Raw genomic sequence first — 19,121 nt, forward strand, 5'->3', positions numbered from 1 at the left:
TATTTATTTTACTTTATTAAAATAAAACTAATAATACCCAATCTTCTCTCACCATGTAATTGAAGTTTTAGGGTGAAAAAATTTGGAGAATCTTAACTTTCAAATTTAAATTCATTTTTTAAGAAAAATATTGGAAGGAAAGCAAGAGATTGGGTTATTATAAGATTAATCAATTTGAGTATTAGGTATTTGTTTTTCTTGAATAAAAATTTAGGATTTTTTTCTTAACTAATTCAAGTACTCAAAAATTTCAAGCATAAAATTTAAAACTTACCTCGATTTTCTTGTGATTTGCTTGAAATCAATCAAGAAAAAATTCTCAAAGTTTTTAGAATAAAATAGTCGACCAAAATTTTCAATTAAGAAAACAAATGCCTAATACCCAAATTGATTAATCCCTAATCCCTAGCTTTCCATTCCAATTTGTTTGCTCCAAAAAAAGAATTTAGATCTAAAATCGTGTTACTTTAATTACACAGTGAAAAGAAGAAGAAAAAAGAGAGGAAAGATTGAATATTGTTGGTTTTATTTTAATAAGTACAAAATTTAAAATTTAGAATCATTTTTTTATCTCATTTTAAAAGGTTCTCACTATAATTGCAGCCTAATAAATATTACAAAAAGAGACTAAATAAGGCTTATAGGCTGATTTTAAAATTATTTAAGGAAATAGACTGATTTTGAAGCTGCGCGAACTTTCTATACACGTGTCAGGAAAACTCACATAGCTAGAAGTGCTTTCCCTTTAAGTTGTAATTTTTGACTTTTTTAATATAATTAATTTCTTTGGTCAGATGGTTAAATGTTGGTGATTTAATCTTTGAGTCATAGGTTTGATTCTTCTCCTGCTTATGTTTATATTTTTTTTATTTCATGTTATTTTAATAATTTCATCCTTGAAACTTAAGTTCAATTCTAATTTTCTAAGCACATTTGTAATTTTTATTTTATATTGTTTCAAGTTTGTCTCAATGATGAAATAATTATTATTTAATCATTTAACTAAGGAAGCTAAAACTAAGAAGTTTAAAACAACATAAAATAAAAAATATAAATGTGAAAAACAAAACCACCAACATTTATCCATCCGATCAAAATTAATTAAATTAAAAAAAGTAAAAAATTGCAACTTAGAGGAAAAGCTCGTCTAACTAGGTGAGTTATCCCGAGTGTATGGAAAGCTCACCCAATTGGACGTACTTTCCAAAAAACTCACCCAAGCTAGACGAGTTTTCCCTCGAAATCGACTTATTTCCCTAAATAATATTAAAATCAACCTAAAGACCTAAATAAATTTCAAAATCGGCCTATAGGCTTTATTTAGCCAAAAAAAAGTAAAATAATTTTATTAATAAAATTATTATATAAAATAAATATATTTTAATTATTTATTAATTTCATTTCAAATAATCTAAAATTTTCATTATATAAACATTAAAATTTTCATAATTAGACTGATGGTGGAACCAATAAATTATTAATTTGTTGATCTAATTGATTCAACCGTTTTGACCGATCTATCTGTTTTGATTAAATAAATTATTAAAAAAATTATAAAAATAAATAAATGTATATATACAAAAATTTTGGTTCAAACGATTTTTCTGAAATCAACTAATCTATATCGATTCTTAAATTAATCGATTTAATGAGGAACAAATTTCGATCCGATGGACGAATTCGAACCAATTCGAGCAATCTTGATACACCATTATTGCTGATTTGAATTTACGAAGATATACATCTAATCAATCTTACTGTTTTCAATTTTACGAAGTCAGTCTCAGTCATCCAAAGGGAGTCTCTAAATGGGACGATCACGATGAGGATGATGATGATGGATGACAGAGGATAGATCCATTGCCGCAAATTAATTAAAAAATTTACGTGCCAGTCAGTCACCGACAGATTTAGGTGAAAAGAAAAGACCACCTTGACAATTGCATGTGACACCACTGCACGTTTAATGTCATTCTTGTCTCAAAGTCTCTCTATTCCTATACCCTCCTATCGCACCTGATCCTAAACCCTGCCCAACTCCCCTCTTCAACTTTGCTGCTCCCCACTCTTCTTCTGCTTTCTATTACTTTGGGCTGATAATATGAAGCGGTTAAGGAGAAACCCGGATGAGAGTGACCCGGAAACCAACCCGGATCCTGACGGAGAAGGCTCTTTTTCGAAAGATCAACACGAAAGGAAATGTGGGTTGAGTTCAATGAAGATGATGGGTTTCTTTGTGGTGGCTTTAATGGTTGTGTCAGTTGTTTTCTCAGTATCTGTAGTGCTTCAAGACCCACCAAGTGATGGGGTTTTGGAATCTGGTAAAAATGTTAGATTTCTTGATGTTATGGAATCTAGTAAGGAAGAGCAAGTTCTTGAAGTCCAACCCCAGAAAGGTAACTCCAATTTTGTTTTCTTTTTCTTTGATTTAAGAAACTATCAACTTCTCTTTTTTTTGGGGGGGTAGGGGGTGGGGGGGTTATTTCTTCTGAATGAAACCCCAGAAATTAAGTTCATCTGATATGTTTGTTTTAACATTTAGGATCCCTGGAAAGTTTGAATTTTAGTGTTTCTGAATTATTTTTACTGAGACAATGTGGGAATGTTGCTATGGATTAGTTGTTAACTTTCTCGTCTAAGTGACTAGAATGGTAGGCTAATTGAACTGATTGACGGTAAAAATACCATCGCAAACCATTTTTACTATCAGAAACTAGTCTATGTACACGACATTTTAAGAGTATAAATGGATGAAATGAACCATTTGCTCTTTGATCTAACATAAAGGGACTAATTTGCCTATTTATTGAGTAAAGAGGCAAAATGCAATCTGACCCCTAGTACAGCGTCTCCGTGGTACTTTTTACCAACTTGCTTGAAGGTGCTTAATCTCATTATTTGATGATATTGGACCTGTGCAACTATTGTTGAGGAGGCTGAAATTTTAGATCCAATGTAAACTGATGCTTTAAACATGGATCATGTCTTTTGTATGCCTTGTAGGTCTACTTTACTGTTATTACCACATTGTGTTTTCCATCGCAAAGCAATGTTACCAATCACAAGTTCCTCTCTATATCAGTTTCTCTCACACAAAGTTGCTGATTGTTGTGTGTTTAGTTTGAGTTTTAGCGAAATTATTTAAGTTTGCTTGAACATCTGTTATTTCCATGCTTTTTAGCTATTGATTCTTTACATTTATGCTTGAATCTGTTGTTAGATCCCATTGTTGTTGTTCAGAGTGTTCCATGTTTCAGTGCACATTTCAAGGTTCGAGTCAAAACTTTATAATACAATGGTACTATGCTCTTTTGCCTCTTTATCCACGAAAGTAGTAGTAGGGTTCAAACCTCAGTTCTCTCAACTTACTTACTTTCTTGACCCAACCAGTCTCTCTCCCCCACAGGTCTTTTGATTGTCTTAGACAGCACGGTATTGATTGTCTAGATTATAGTTCTCAATCCATATACGCAAAATCTACTACTTTGTTTTGTAGTTTGTGCTCGCATCAAAAGTTATCACAACATTGCTGGTTTTTTAGTTAACTTTTGGCATAAGAATAGATGCATTGGCATTGCTTCCACATGGACCATGGTCCTCGGTTCTCGCCTATTTCTTTAGTTTGATTATGGCATTATTTGCTCAAATTTCAATTCCTGTTTTCTTAATTGAATTCAGATTGATCTTTGTTTTCCTCCTTTTAAGTTGTAGGTCCAGTTGATGATGATGCCCTGTCTATTGAGGTGCGAAAAGATAAACTGCTCGGTGGACTTCTTGCAGCTGGATTTGATGAAACATCTTGTGTCAGTAGGTACCAGTCGGTCTTATACCGCAAAGAATCGCAACATAAACCTTCACCTTATCTAATCTCGAGGTTACGGAGTTATGAAGCTCTCCATAAACGATGTGGGCCATATACAGAATCATATAACAAAACCTTGGAAAAGCTCAAGACCGGGCATCACCTTGAATCTACAGATTGTAATTATTTAGTATGGATTTCCTTTAGCGGATTAGGAAATAGGATACTGACCCTAGCCTCAGCATTTCTCTATGCTCTCCTTACAAATCGTGTTCTACTCGTTGACCCTGGAACTGATATGGTTGATCTTTTTTGCGAACCATTTCCAGAGGTCTCCTGGTTTCTCCCTCTGGATTTCCCCCTTAAAAATCAATTCAGCAGCTTTGATCAGAAATCTCCTCATTGTTATGGAAGAATGCTGAAGAACAACTCTTTTGCTAATTCAAGCAAATCGATATTGGCACCTTTTGTATATCTCCATCTGGTTCATAATTACGATGATCAGGATAAGCTTTTTTTCTGCGATGAAGACCAAACTTCTCTCCAGGAAGTACCGTGGTTGATCATGAAAACAGATAACTACTTTGTCCCATCGCTCTTCTTGATCCCGACTTTCGAGCAGCAACTGAGTAATCTCTTCCCAAGAAAAGAAGCAGTTTTCCACTTATTGGGTCGGTATATCTTCCACCCAACGAATCCAGTTTGGGGACTCATAACCCGATACTATCAAGCTTATTTAGCTAAAGCAGATGAAAGGATAGGCATCCAGATCAGGGTCTTTGACACTGGGACCGGTCCATTCCAACATGTTTTGGATCAGATCATTGCTTGTACCTTGAAGGAGAATCTACTGCCGGATATCAGCACGGAAAAGCCAATAATCAATCAATCTCAGAAGTCTAAAGCTGTGCTGGTTACATCTTTGAGTGGAGGTTACTTTGAGAGATTAAGGGACATGTACTGGGAACATCCAACCGTGACAGGGGAGGTCATCGGTTTTTACCAACCGAGCCACGAAGAGTATCAGCAAACAGAGAAGCAGTTTCACAATAGGAAAGCATGGGCCGAAATGTATTTATTGAGCTTGACAGATGTGCTGATCACAAGCTCATGGTCAACTTTCGGTTATGTTGCTCAAAGCCTTGGAGGATTGAAGCCGTGGATTCTGTACAAGCCGGAGAACCAGACGGCCCCAGATCCACCTTGTGGTAGAGTCATGTCAATGGAGCCATGTTTCCATGCCCCACCCTTTTATGACTGTAAAGCCAAAAGAGGCATTGACACAGGTGCAGTTGTTCCTCATGTAAGACACTGTGAGGACATGAGTTGGGGTCTTAAGCTTGTTGACAATGAGAGTGAGTTATAAGCATAGTTTCCTTTTTGTAGAAAGTAAAATATTAAATCAAATATCCCGTAAATTTTCACTCTGTAATTTTATTTTTCTTTTAGATTCGTTAATCATATTCATTCACTGGTTCAAGGGATGACTGCTATTTTTTTTTTAATAATAAATCGGGTTCACTGCCTCAGCTTGGGTAAAGGAGAAAAAAATTGGAAATTGTGGGATTGGATTGTTTAAAATTGGGTAAATAAATTTTCAAATTTCAATTTGATACTTAAATTCTTTTTTAGTCTTATTAACTACTTATATTTGGCTAACATTTATTTAGTACTAATTTGATTAAAATAATCAAGTTCAAGTAGTTAATTAAGCATCAAGTTATCACCAAAAAATATTTTTAGCTTTTAAAATTTCACCCGATGAGACACCTATAGGATTATTCGTTTTGCATCACTTTTTGGGACTTCCTGGGGAAAAAAGTTTGAATCATAAAAATAAAAAATTAAATACTTGAATTTACAATGCATCATTTTGATCAATATTAAAAATCAAATTAGTTAGATATATGATCTTCGATTTAATCAGTTGATTGGATATATTTTTTTATAGGCTACCAACTTTTGCCAAAAATCATGCAAATAATTGCCAACTAAAAGACACGAGCTATGTTCAACGCATTTTAATACCTATATATAAACTTTGTTTCTGCCTTTATTTCTCAAATCATCTTCCACCAAAAACCTTGAAATGTGAAAACATGTAAAATATCTTGGCATCAAACATTCCAAGATCAACTTACAGGCCATTTTTCAACAACAAGAAGCATTATCCCAGTTGCAAATCCGAAGAATAATCATTGGATAATATTTCAAACTGAACATACTTCATGTCTACATTAATATAGAACATAAAACTCATCTTCACTGCCTGACTGTATCTTGGCTCGCTTCAATTCTTCCTCCCTTCACATAGGATGATATGGTATCCATGTCTGCAATATTAAGAGCAAAAAAACCGAATAATAGTCAAGAGTTTGAAAATTTTTATGTATGAAGCTGAATGGATGATGAAAATACATACGTAGATTTGAAAGGTGCACTGGTAGCTCCAATGACTGTGTTAAAGGCAACTTCCTGAAACGGACCAGCCATCTTACCCCGCGGAAACCATCCTAAATCTCCACCTTTCTTCCCTGAAGGGCATTCAGAATATTCTTGAGCTACCTGGAAAAAGATATGGCACATTTTTTATGAACACCAGAAATGAGTATTTAGATAAAACGAACCTCAATGATTCGTAGCAAGGATGACAAAGTCCCAAGTAAAAGTACATAACAGCATGAACACATTTAATTGATACTACAAATGCAATCATATAAGCACATACATATGGACTTTTGTAGGCTCACTTGGTACATATCCCAAAGTTCTATCAGAAAATCAACTTCAAAGACTTTATCATGCATGTGTGCCACGTATGCCTGCATGCTCAGGCTAGAGAACGATATTAAAACAAAAATAGCACAACCTACAAACCCTTTTTCACTGATTTTCAATCAGTGATTTTCATGTGATTCGTTGATAAAATACTATGCTACTAATAACCACTTCCGATATTTAACTGTATTCCTGATAAGATGATCTGTTTTCTACCTAAGTATCTTCGAAAATTCCGAAATCCATATATGTTCACCTTTGCAAATTCAGCTGGTGGGACCTTATCACCGTTGCTAAGCCAACCATCTTGCAGTTTCTTGTACGCTTCATTGATCTTCCCTTGCTTCTCGCACAAGATGTGCCTTGCTGCACAATCAAAAGAAAATAAAGAACGAGAATTGTGTAAAAGATATGAAATGGAATAAAGTAACAATGCTTCTACGAAAAGGGTAACAGTAAAAAGAGACCTTTAACGTAAGTGCAGGTGCCAAGGCCATCTCCCTTCCCAGCTTTCCCTTTACCCTTTGAAGCACTTTCATCGCTTCCACCTCCAGCTTGTTTGCCCTTTCCCTTTGCTTCCTTTGATTTTGAGTCCTTCCCCATCACTCAAACCTAATTATAAAAGTACAAATTAGTGTAATTATTTGAGGGATCATGAACCACAAATAAAAAATCATAAGACTGAAAAAGCATTCAGCGCCAAGGAAGAAGTGACTTTCTTTAGTTCTCACTATGTTACTCCAACTCTTCATTTTCCTGAAGTAATTGTGTTAAACACACACATTCAACACTTACTAGGAAATTAGTAGTACCAATGTCCAACATGTACACCTGAGTCGAAGTAAAATAAATTTCTTGTGTTTGCTTCTTGATTATTTTTCTACTCACCGTTTTTGGACAAAAGGATTTTCTGTACTAAATTTGGCTTGTTTCTCTAGCAATTTTTAATATTACAAACAGTCCCAATACAAAAGCTTTTAAAAGTTACAAGGGACTATAATTCTATCTTCCTCTCTTGTAAAACTGTTGGCAATAAATTACATAAATTATATAATCAATGCCAGTGAACGAGAAGATCAATTTTTTGGTGAAGACGTGGAAATATTAATTCCACGAAATCAAATTGGCTAGGGTCTTCATAGATCTAACCATGTACAGTTATGTTATTTTTAATACTTAAATGGCATCAATATATAATAAATATATAGAAGTACGAGCTTGGAAAAACTTTTGAATTGAAAAAAAATAACTTCAGGGTGAGTGATAGTAACCCATAGGAGTCCGGTTCGACACACACGTGATCATTTATTCTAAAAGTTTTTAGATATATTGATCCTACCCTGGTATCTATGTTCAAATATAAGTCAAATACAAATATCGAACCAAAAGAAAATGAGTTCAAAAAACATGGTCCCGAAGAGGGGGATTCGGTGAAAAGGATAATTGTCTCCTATAATTTATCCCAAACAATAAGTTCCTATATCTTCACCCACTGTTTTCAGAACCAGCCTGGACCGGCTGATCGGACCGGGAATTGGTCCAGGTACCAGTATGGAATAAAGGGTTGGAAGGGTTGATCACAAACCAGTACAAGCCAGTTGAACCAGTTTTCTGTTTTTCTTAAATTTTATGTTTTTTCTATTAATTTATTCAATCGAACCGGACAAACCAGTTGAACGGGAACCGGTGATCTGACCAGTTCAACCACCGGTCCAGTTCTAAAAACCTTGTCTATACCTATTATATTACTTATTTTGTCCATCGGGAAAAAAACCATATGATTTTATACACTTCATTTCCAGCAAAACTCATCCAATATAAGTCATCCTAGTTATTGCGGTTAACTTCCTAATTCACTCTTACGAATCCAAAACTTTAGGGTACCCAATAACTCCAATTTCATCAACAATTTATTTACTTTTACCCTAACTCACTAACCTAATTCAATTCATCACAAGAGCAATTATATCAACATCAAAATTAAACAGTAAACAATAACAACACAAAAAACCCGCAAATTACCCAAAAAACATCTGAAGGTAAAGGAAAAGGAGAGAAATTAACAAAGGCGAAAGTTTTTATTGAAGAAGAAAGAATTAAAAATAAGAAGAAACTGAAAAGAGATAAAAGAGAGGGATGTGGGTGTTGGATATATTTTACCTTGTGTAGACTTTGAACACTATCAAAGAATCTAAGAGCACAAAAACACGAGATGATGCTTCAGATTAGTGTCTGCGCACTCAGGCTTTCATAAAGCCAGAAGGTATATGAGTTCTTTTGAGGAATTTGAGGTTGAGCCATTGGTTTTCTACGTAAATGACGTTATTACCCTCGTCAAATTTGGGCCTATGCCCAATAGGGAATCGGAAGTTCGGTTCAATTCCTTACCATTCCTACCATTTTCTTATCTCCGTCGTATTCGGTGTACAGAGCCTGTTTTATATGCGTGCACATGTTACAACTTGTAGATCAAAATTCGTAATCATTATTCACAAATTTTTTTGTAAAAGTCAAACTTATTAAATAAGATTCATTTTATCCATTTGAAATAACGAGATTCATGGAACATATGAATAAGTCTATTTGCTTGAACAGTGATCAAGTGAAATATTTCAGTAAAACTAAAATTATCAGGGTAATTAATATAAATATTAAGAGATAAAAATGTATAGAGTTTTAATTCTTTAAATCTCTATGTAAATAGGCACAAATTCTAATTGTTAATGTAACTCAATTTGTATGTTGGATTTGGAGAACATTTACTCAAACACCTTATGTGCATTGCTTTCTTGTGGTATACTTATGTTCTTTCGTTGTTCTTTTGTTTTTGAGTTGCTTTTATTTTATTTTCGATGCCTTAGAATAATTTCTGTTGAGAATTCTCACTTTCATAGGGTTAGGCTAATTTAGGCAAATTTAAACCTAAAAAATCGTCTAAGGTTACACAGATTGCGAGACTAAAGTTTTAGCCTTGTGACAGTGGACAAGTCTACAAGTCACAATGTGGGAAAGTAAGCACAGTTGTCTCTTGCAAACGAGATGTACCAAGGAGCAAAACAATTTAAATTAGGCAACGATGGAACCCGATAAAAATATACCGAGAGACGGAACTACCTGATAGAGAGATTAGTTGGGATAAATATGTATAGAGTTTAAGTCCATTAAGACTCTCATTTTGTAGATAAGTGCAAATCTTAATTGTCGATGTAACTTAATCTATACTATTAAATTTGGAGGAGCTCAACTATAGAAAATGGTCTTTCCTCTCATTTGTAATCATTCAGTTGCAATCCATTGTAATAATTGAATACTATTGAGAGCGTTTACTTAAACACATTGTGTGCAGTGTTTTTTTGTGGCATATTTCTGTTCTTTTGTTGCTATTGTGGCTTTGAGTTGCTTCCGCTTTATTTTCGGTGCTTTGAGAGAATTTCTATCGAGAATTCTCACTTTGTAAAAATTAGGCTGACTTAAGCAGATTTGAACCCAAGAATCGTCTAAGGTTATACGGATTGTGAGATTAAAGTGCTATGGCACATGCTTCTATGGATAAATTAGTTAATGTTTGAATATGTATGTATTTTTTTAAAGTAAAATTTAGTCATTATATTTTAATTTTGAGATATTGAGTTTTTATATTTTTTATTATTTGTCTAATTTTGTAATTATAAAAATATAGACTATCATTCAAAATTTTGATTCTTTGTCTAATTTTGTAATTATAAAAATATAGACTATCATTTTAGCCCTCAATGTTTACAATTTTTCGTCAAATTGATCATTATTTTTAAAATTACATAAATAATTTTAAAAATAAAATATTTCAATAAATATCCTAAAATTTTAAAAACTATACATTTTTAAAAATCATTTAAAAATTTCAAAACATTATAAAATAAAAAATTCAAAAATTATGTTCTTTACTTCTTGAATAGCAATATTTTTTTTCTAAAGTTTGAGCTATTCGTTTATTTAGAATTAAATCAATTTTAATATAATTTTCAAATTAAACTTGAGACTATAAAGTGAATTCTATAACAAGAACAATATAGTAAAATTTACTTTTAGATAATATTACATTTAAATCAACCAAACATTTAAGTATTATATTTCAACCAAATGAATCAAATAAAATAATATTATATTCCACCCACAATATTACATTTTCATACCTTCAACTTTTTGATTTAAAAGTTAAAAAAAAAAATTGATTGTTTAATGTTAGTTTTGCCATCAAAAAGCGGTTTAGACAACCAATGGCAACCAGGCCAACATTGTGTCGATTTAAGGGGGAGAAAAAGGTTGACATTTGTAATTTGTAAAATTGAGTTAATTATTTACATTAATTTAGATACTATTATCTGAATTTAAATTAATTATTTGTTGAATATTTAAATTATGAAATCCTCAAGTCAAAAATAAATATTTAAAAATAAAATCAAATATCTAAATCTCAATCCTAATCCAAACCCATTATCTTGAAATAAAGCAATTTCATATTCATTATCCAAGTTTGTATGTTGTATCTAAAAACAAAAGAGAAATCAATAATAAAGATATTAAAATTAATATATTTGCATATATTTTTGAGTTTGAGGTTAGTAATTAGTCTTGGGATTTGAAATTTTTAATCAAGTTAATCTTTAATCTGCTTTAATGTTAGAACAATTAGAAGTATAAATATTAATTGAATAAAAAATTTAAGTAATTAATTATCAAATTTAATAATTAACTTAAATATTAATTTAACCGGCAAGTATTTTAAATTTCTTGCCAGTTTCTGGTTGAAGGGTAGAAGCGTAATTTGAGTATGGGTCAGAAATGAATAAAGAAGGCTGGACACTTGTTCCCGACGTAACAGCACTTTGGGGCACCCCCAAACAACCACTGCCTCCCACAATCATTCCCTATTCCAACGTCCACATCTCCTCTCAATCCCAGCCGTCAAATTTCCACTGTCCGTCGCAATCTCAAATTTAGAATCCTTTACTAGTTAAGATCATCCTACTAAAAACCCATTACACTAAATTCGATTACACCGGATTAGATACCGTTGCTTTGATTCATAATTTCCAAATTTCTCACAGAGCAACAAAAGCAGAGAAAAAGGGAAAATCTCAGTTAGTTCATTTTTAAATTCAAATAAATAAATATTCTTCTTGATTTGCTTACAAGCCTACTCTCTCAGTCTCTCTCTTGTAGCTGCTTTCTTGTGGTACGTTTTGCTTTCTATTTTTTTCTCCATTTTCAATATAAGTTGGTGTTTCTTTCTCTAAACTTTAAAAAAAAATTCATGCTTCGGTCTTCCTTTTTGGTGGTTTTGGAAACAGGATTGCTAGATTTGAGCTGCGAAAGTATTGCATTTACAGGGTAACTATCAGATCTAGTTTAAATTTGTTAAATGTGAAATGTTTTCTTTTGTTTATTTTCCTTTTTGGCGCCATGCCTGTTACCTGTTGATTTCAATTTTCAGCAGATCAAGAAGTTTAGGGTTAATTACTTTATTTTCTTTAAGTTTTTGAAAATTGGTTTTGAATTCGTTGGGATTCTTCTTAGCTGATTCGGGTAATTCGCTTTGCTGATTTTTTTTCCTTCTTTTTTTGGGTGGGTGGGGTTGCAATTGTTTCTAAAATTTCTGTTTTACTTTTATGTTTCGCTTTTGTAATGATAATCATTTAATTTAGTATGAGATAAGTCTCAAAAACTCCACACGAATTTTGATCCGATCTGCAATTTGATACATCAACTTTGATTTGGTGCAATTATACGCATAGATTTGATTGTGGTTCAAATGTATAAAACTTTAATTTTGGTTCTACTCAGTGGGGATCTTGGCATTAAGTTTTGGGGGCCTAACTAAAATTTTAAAAACTTTGAGGGTTTTAGTGAGGATTTTCAAAAATTTTGGTAGGTCTAATTAGAACTTTCAATATTTTTAGAGGTTTTATGAATATTAAAAATTTTTTGAAGAGTCTAATTGAAATTTTTAAAAATTTCAAAGGTTTAATAACAATTTTCAAAAATTTTGGGGGGAGCCAAGACTCCCTAGGCCCTAATAAGGATCCGCCTGTGGTTCCATTGTTTAAAGGAATAAATGCCTCAATTTATTTTTATAATATAATTATTTGTATCGCAATATGTATACTTAAAATAGTGTTATATCGATGATTGTGTTAGTAATTTGCAAAAATTGAATGAAACTAATATTTTAGATGTAAAATTGCATAAAATCAAAGTTCATGTCTAGCATTTTACATTGAATCAAAGTTCATGTGTAGTTTTGAGATTTATCTCATTTAGTATTAAAGTATGCTTAAGCTATTACGACATAGAATGATGCTGAGGTCGATTACAGGTATTTGCAGTTTCGCGTGATCTTCATGTAATGGGAAAATCTCCCGGAAAATGGATTAAGACTGTGCTTTTTGGAAAGAAACCTTCCAAATCTAGTTATCCTAAAGGAAGGGAGGTAATATTTTACTGCTAATTACTACTAAACAGCAAATATAATGTTATTTATATTTGCAAGCAGTGGTAAATTCTTGTTTGCAATGCTGTTACTTAGAGTTTCCTATAAGCTAGATGGGGGACAGATCCAGAGTCGGTGCTGTTGCCACCATTGAGATCCTAATGGCCCTAGGAGAGTTGGAGTATATTTAATAAATAGCTAGATTTTACGTATACCCCACTGAAATTGAAAAGAAAAATGATATGCATATTACATGTTTATAAGTGTTGATTGATTTGCTTTGCAAAATAATAAGGTCTAATTAGAAATCCTATCACACGTATATGTATGTGGAAACCACGAAATTAAAACACAAATTACTATAAATAGTGAAAGGCATAATTTGGAACTAACTAAATTGATACAATTGTTTATCATGGATACAATTGTTAATAAATAACAAATATATAACAACTTTATATGACAAATATACTTATTAAAGTTTCATATAAAACTGAAAATTGCTTTAGTTTTGGTAAAAGAAAAGGTTTTATATGCATAGTGTTCTTGGTTCAAATTTCATTATGAACAAATTTTATTTTTTATAAAAATCAAAACACCAATAAAATCACTTAACTTACTTTGCATATAAAAGAGTTTTTTGATAAATCCCTAACCGAGTTGGTGGCGGTTGATGGGTGACACCAATTCAATAAAGGTCTTTATAAATAGTATAGATAAATAATTGATCGAGGTAATAAAATATGCCTAATACAATTAAAATGTAAATATTATATTAAAATAAAAGCTTTCGTTTAATGATAAAGTTAATATTTTATTAGGTTTTTTTTAAAGAAATAAAAAGATTAAAATACTCTCAAATACTATAACTTTTTTTAATTATGGAAGTGAATTTCCGTAATTTCATTGACTGAGTTGGTGTTTGGTTGACTCGTGGCACCAATTTAGTGAGGGACTTAAATAATAAAATAGATATACAAGTGATGGAGATAATAAATTGTGCATGTTAAAATAAAATGTATAAAATATATTAAAATGAAGCTTTGGTTGAGTGGTAAATTTTGTATTTTTGTTAATTCAATTGGATTTGGTTCAAATCTCACTATATACATATTTTATTGGTTTTGTTAAAATGAAAAGACTAAAATACTCTCGAATAATGTAATTTATTTTAATTATATAAGGGCATTTCCATAATTTCTCTAACTGAGTTAAGAGTGACACCAACTCAATAAAATACAAATAGTATAGATTTGTAAATAAATAGTTTTATAATAATTTTATTTTGAAAGACTATAAAGAATTTAGAAAATAACCAAGTAAAAATATGAGATTTAGTTTTAAACGGTGGGGTTGGGCAAACTAATACAAATTAGAAGATACATTATAAATTAATTCCCTTAAAAATATATATAAATTAATTCACTGCAAACAAAAGAAAAAAGTTTTGTTTCTACGTAAAATAACAAATTAAAAACTTGTTAACAAAAAAGGAGATAAAAAGATACTAATGGTTTGGTATCTTATTCCCATCCATCAATCAGAATATAATAACTATGCTCTATGTTTCTTCGTTGGACTGTTGTTTGCAGAAGGTTGCCAATGACAGCCAGGTATTGGTTGCAGCCAGGGCATCAGAAAGTGATTTGGCTGTGGCTCCTCCCTTCTCTTCACAGCTCAATCCTCATACTACTGAGAGAGATGAAAGGAGATTAGAATTGGAGAACAAGGAAACTGCAAATATCTCACATGATGATGAGACATCACTGCCAATGAGTCAAGACATAGATTCTCAGAAGTTCACTCTTCAGGATTCACCTTCTAATCCTGAAAGGATAAAGCAAGAACAATCGGCGACCCTGGTGCAGGCTGCTTTTAGGGGTTACCTGGTATTGTTATCCTATTCTTTGTGGATTTTTAGTATCAATTTTAAGAGTTTACATAACCAAGGAATAACCTTTAGCAGATATCATAGCCAAACTGACATCAGCTCTTTATGTGAAGGCTCGCCGAGCGTTCTGGGCACTCAAAGGGATTATAAGGCTGCAAGCACTTATTCGTGGCCACTTGGTTAGGAGACAAGCTATCTCTACTTTGTGCTGTATGATGGGAATTGTCAAGTTACAAGCTCGCGTTCGTGGACAAATGGTCAGACATTCTGATTGTGTCCACGAATTGCAGAAAAAATGCAATCAAATAAACCTTCTGGTAAATATGTTCGAGAACTCTTATCATCTGGGAACTTCTTTTAACAAATGCAGTCATCTTGGTTGCTAATCTTTTAAATTTAATTTACTATTGCTATTCTTGTCTTTCACATTTATTAGTTATACCTTATACCATTTTCGTTTACTTGGAATCTTCTACTTCCAGTAATCACTATATGCGTGATATGGTATATGTGAATTTTCAAGTGTAGATTGTTATTTCCACTTTTTTCACTCACTCTTTGTGCATTGAATTTGTATATACATTCAAAAAATAAGTAGGCTAGCTTCTTTTAATAGTTTAATCTTTTTATGGTTCTCTGGCAGGAGAGCAAGCTTGTAGTTTCTCTTGGATTTAATATGCCCTCACACATTGGAAAGTTGTCAGCACATGCTTTTGTTCGTAAGGTATCTAAGTATTTCTAATATATGAACCGGAAATAAATAGAATTATTAATACATGCATTCATATTGTCATGTTTTCTAATATTAATTTTGGGGTCAATGTCGTTTTGCTACTTGGAATCAAATTGAATGATGGAAATACATAAAACTACTATTTTGTTCCAGTTCAGCAAGCTTCAACATGCTAAATTGCCTTCTTGCTCAGACAGTTTTCCATTGCATTAATTTTAGGCAGGCACAAAAGTACTGCCTACCTTCCATAGTACCTTTAGGAAATTGGAATCTGTGCACCCAGAAATATTGTTCATAGGAGACATTTGGCAGTATGCCTGCATCTACTTTATTCAAACGTAAATCTATCATCCTTTTCTTTTCCTTTGTTTCTCCATGGCACCTACAAATGTGGGTTTTAAGAAGGGTTTGGCAAGTTGACCAATAGTTAGCTACCACCTATTGCTAGACATGATTTCTTAAATTGGAATATCATTTGAGTTGTCCCTGTCCTTTCACCTTCTTTTTCCCTATTAATTTGGGCATGTGCTTCTGTCTGTTTCTTTAGCTCATTGCTTCATCACCAACTGTAATGCCTTTGCGCCTCCGTTATGATGTTGGGGAACCAAATTCTGTCTGGATCTGGTTAGAGCGTTGGTCAGCATCCTGCTTCTGGAAACCAGTTCCTCAACCAAAGAAAACCTCCAACACTAAATTCGAGAAGAAGCGGGTTAATGGTCAAACTGTTGAAATGGATACAGGTCGAGCAAAACGTAGTGTCCGCAGGATTCCTCCCGCAAATATGGATACGTCTGTTCAAGCAACTTCTGAATTTGATAAGCCCAAGTGTAACCCGAGGAAAATTTCCGGCCACCCAGCTGAGCCCGTGCAGGAAAACCCACAAAATGAGCTTGAAAAGGTTAAACGCAATTTGAGAAAGGTTCATAATCCTGTAGTAGAACATTCATTGCAGTCAGAGTTTGAATTTGAAAAGCTAAAGAGTTTGGAAAAGGTCTCAAGTACTCCGGACCTTGATATGGTAGAAGAGAGCCTGAATAGGTCAGCTGAGAAGACTAGCAAAGAGGCGGCCATGGCAGCTAATAATTCAGCTAATAAAATGAAGAAAGAGACGGCGCTGACAGTAAATAGCTCAGTTGAGAAGAGGAAGAAAGAAATGGCAGTGGCAGTAAATAGCTCAACTGAGAAGATGAGTCGAGAGATGACAACTGTAAATATCTCAGCTGAGGGGCTGAACAAGGAGATGGCTGTGACAGTGAATGGGTCATCCGAGATCATAAAGAAACAGGTTACCACAGCAGCTTCAGAATCACCCGAGATTGAAACTATGCCGTGGCCATTAGGGATGAATGAGACAGCGGATTCATTACATGCTGATTGTGCTGCTGTTGACTCAAAGCCTTCGATAGGTATAGCTATTAAAGATGAGAATTCTCCCATAACAAATGTGGAGTTAAAGAGGAAGGACGGATCCATGAATAATGAGCCGCAGCTCCAGAAGTCCGGCAAGAAAGCTTCTAATCCTGCAAAACAAGTTGGCACAGAAAATGGACATCAGAACAGTCCTGTACTGCCAAGCTACATGGCAGCTACTGAATCTGCCAAGGCTAAGCTGAGACTACAAGGCTCTCCTCGCTCTGGCCAGGATGGAGATGACAAAAGTAACCTCAGTCGTCGCCAGTCTTTCCCATCCCCAGCCAATAGTAAACTCAGCTCACATTCACCAAGGACACAGAGACTGGTTCATTCAGGGAAAGTGGAGAACAAAAGAGACAGATCCGCTTTATCATCCCGAGATGGAAATGGTATAAACTGCTAATTATTGGTTAGAACTTATCAGTTCTACTCATAAGTTGTCTGAAATTTCACAGGTCTCAATCACTGAGTTCATAGTAAAAGTACTATGGAGCCCTTTTACTAGGAGCCAATTGCATTGTCACCTCCACCTAAAAATGGGTAAATTAATCTTTATATATTAAACCAAAGAGCAAATTGGTATTTTTGATAAAAATTCTATCCATTTTGACTGTTAAAAATTGGTCCCTTTACGTTAGCATAAGAGACACGTAATTCTCTAGTTATTTCGTTAGCTAGTTCAGTTTTTAATAGTAGAAATGGATGAAACTTTTAACAGAAAGAAATAGTTTACTTTTTAATTTAACATATTAAGATTAATTTATTCAATTTTTAAATATATAATTCCTAGTGAAAGAGTCTCCATAATAATTTTACTTTTATACTTGAGCAAGGCCAGGTATTACAATTTTTATTTTCCCAATGACATCTTTTTTATGTTGGATTTTGCAGCAAAAGCAACACAAGTGGAGTGGAGGAGGTGATCTTGTGTTGCGTTAAGGGGTTGAAGATTCATATGCTTTGCGGATATTTATATATATATATATTCTTTGATGTAGGATAAAAGAAGTATGCTATGAAACTGAAACCGGGTATTATACCCGAAGGTGTGTGCTGGCCGATTGCCTCTAAAGTTTTCCTTTTCTGGGTGTTTGTGTATAGAAATAGAATACGGTTTGAACTTTCAGCTATTAAATTTTGGGTAAAGTACCTAAGTTGTCTGTATCTGTTTTTGTGGGTTTGTTTTTACAAAACTCTAATATTCAATCAAACAAAATCAAATCAAGATTTTGTTTTTATTGAAATCTTCTAGTGCGATTTGTTGGTATTTTCGAGAATATATTATTAGCTTTGTTGATATGTTTTACAATAATTTATTTTGTATCTATATTAGCTCAATTGTTAGCCACTTGGTACGATCAAATTTGCATCACTTCTTAATTCTAATTTCATTTGCCCGGAATATCTGAAAGAAATATTTTTTTCAAATATATTACGAAATTAAAATTTACAAATAAGAGCCCAATGTTCTTAAACTTGTTGAGAATTGAGAATCCAAGAAAATTTAGATGCTTATATTATAAATTTTAGTCTTACTTCTTTTTTCATATAAAGTAAATCAAATTCAGTAAAATAAATCATTGAGAAATCATGGGTCGGGTCCATACAAAATTTTAAGCCTAAATTCCGCTTGAAAAATGAGCTTAAAATTTTGCCTTAACTCGACCCAAATTAAAAATGTTAAACCCGAGTTCATATATGTGGACATCTATATATGTACCCATCTATAAAGGTCAAGCCTGCGGAGCACATAGCATCCATGTGGATGGTATGGATGTAGTTGCCATATTTTTTCCTTGAAAATTTTAGAAATTTATAACCCTTTTATATGGAGGAATATCGGATAAAAATGCATCGAAGAGCATGTGGATCCAATTTGCTCCTATTGTGAGAATGAACATGAACAAACGCAACACACCCAAAGATTCGGGGAATAAGATTGTTTGAAGCAAAGAAGTGTGGGAAAATTTTGTGAGAATATCAATTGGACTTTTGAACCCAAGGACACGTGTCGAAAGCCTATCAATAAGATGGA

The 19,121-nt window shown here is 33.1% G+C and overlaps 3 protein-coding genes across 7 annotated transcripts; 2 read left to right on the plus strand and 1 right to left on the minus strand.

Moving 5' to 3' along the window:
• Positions 1-1,889: 1,889 nt before the first annotated feature.
• LOC105787689 (galactoside 2-alpha-L-fucosyltransferase) lies at positions 1,890-5,286 on the plus strand. Of its 2 annotated transcripts, none has more exons than XM_012614212.2 (2): positions 1,890-2,396; positions 3,712-5,286. In XM_012614212.2, exons 1-2 carry the CDS (start codon positions 2,102-2,104, stop codon positions 5,166-5,168), a joined length of 1,752 nt encoding a protein of 583 aa, XP_012469666.1. In that variant the 5' UTR covers positions 1,890-2,101; the 3' UTR covers positions 5,169-5,286. The 2 variants fall into 2 exon arrangements, with proteins under 2 accessions (XP_012469666.1, XP_012469659.1); XM_012614205.2 differs by having other exon boundaries at positions 1,892-2,396; positions 3,706-5,286.
• A 547-nt stretch (positions 5,287-5,833) lies between these two features.
• On the minus strand, positions 5,834-8,907 carry LOC105787682 (uncharacterized). The gene is made up of 5 exons (XM_012614191.2): positions 8,741-8,907; positions 7,048-7,192; positions 6,837-6,946; positions 6,225-6,367; positions 5,834-6,135 (listed from the first exon to the last, which is right to left on the minus strand). The coding sequence occupies exons 2-5, from the start codon at positions 7,181-7,183 to the stop codon at positions 6,093-6,095; spliced, it is 432 nt and encodes a 143-aa protein (XP_012469645.1). The 5' UTR covers positions 7,184-7,192; positions 8,741-8,907; the 3' UTR covers positions 5,834-6,092.
• A 2,535-nt stretch (positions 8,908-11,442) lies between these two features.
• Positions 11,443-18,383, plus strand: LOC105787652 (protein IQ-DOMAIN 31). Of its 4 annotated transcripts, XR_008197862.1 has the most exons (9): positions 11,443-11,795; positions 11,911-11,950; positions 12,936-13,049; positions 14,642-14,938; positions 15,054-15,257; positions 15,584-15,664; positions 16,221-17,475; positions 17,542-17,626; positions 17,978-18,383. XR_008197862.1 is itself a non-coding variant. In XM_012614135.2 (8 exons), exons 3-8 carry the CDS (start codon positions 12,966-12,968, stop codon positions 18,007-18,009), a joined length of 1,953 nt encoding a protein of 650 aa, XP_012469589.1. In that variant the 5' UTR covers positions 11,443-11,795; positions 11,911-11,950; positions 12,936-12,965; the 3' UTR covers positions 18,010-18,383. The 4 variants fall into 4 exon arrangements, 3 of the variants coding, with proteins under 3 accessions (XP_012469589.1, XP_012469607.1, XP_012469616.1); XM_012614135.2 differs by lacking the exon at positions 17,542-17,626; XM_012614153.2 differs by lacking the exon at positions 17,542-17,626 and having other exon boundaries at positions 14,645-14,938.
• Positions 18,384-19,121: the final 738 nt, after the last annotated feature.

Source organism: Gossypium raimondii, chromosome 7 (assembly GCF_025698545.1).
Source record: "Gossypium raimondii isolate GPD5lz chromosome 7, ASM2569854v1, whole genome shotgun sequence".
Taxonomy (NCBI): domain Eukaryota; kingdom Viridiplantae; phylum Streptophyta; class Magnoliopsida; order Malvales; family Malvaceae; genus Gossypium; species Gossypium raimondii.

What these genes read in the sequence shown, in the direction of transcription:
- LOC105787689 (XM_012614205.2), top strand. Translation starts at nt 2,102, where the DNA reads ATGAAGCGGTTAAGGAGAAACCCGGATGAGAGTGACCCGGAAACCAAC. An exon ending in TGAAGTCCAACCCCAGAAAG is followed by an intron (nt 2,397 to 3,705) that starts GTAACTCCAATT and finishes CCTCCTTTTAAG; the next exon opens with TTGTAGGTCCAGTTGATGAT.
- LOC105787682 (XM_012614191.2), bottom strand. Translation starts at nt 7,183, where the DNA reads ATGGGGAAGGACTCAAAATCAAAGGAAGCAAAGGGAAAGGGCAAACAA. An exon ending in CACCAGCTGAATTTGCAAAG is followed by an intron (nt 6,368 to 6,836) that starts GTGAACATATAT and finishes ATCTTTTTCCAG; the next exon opens with GTAGCTCAAGAATATTCTGA. An exon ending in AGTGCACCTTTCAAATCTAC is followed by an intron (nt 6,136 to 6,224) that starts GTATGTATTTTC and finishes TTAATATTGCAG; the next exon opens with ACATGGATACCATATCATCC.
- LOC105787652 (XM_012614135.2), top strand. Translation starts at nt 12,966, where the DNA reads ATGGGAAAATCTCCCGGAAAATGGATTAAGACTGTGCTTTTTGGAAAG. An exon ending in GTTATCCTAAAGGAAGGGAG is followed by an intron (nt 13,050 to 14,641) that starts GTAATATTTTAC and finishes TGTTGTTTGCAG; the next exon opens with AAGGTTGCCAATGACAGCCA. An exon ending in CTGCTTTTAGGGGTTACCTG is followed by an intron (nt 14,939 to 15,053) that starts GTATTGTTATCC and finishes CTTTATGTGAAG; the next exon opens with GCTCGCCGAGCGTTCTGGGC.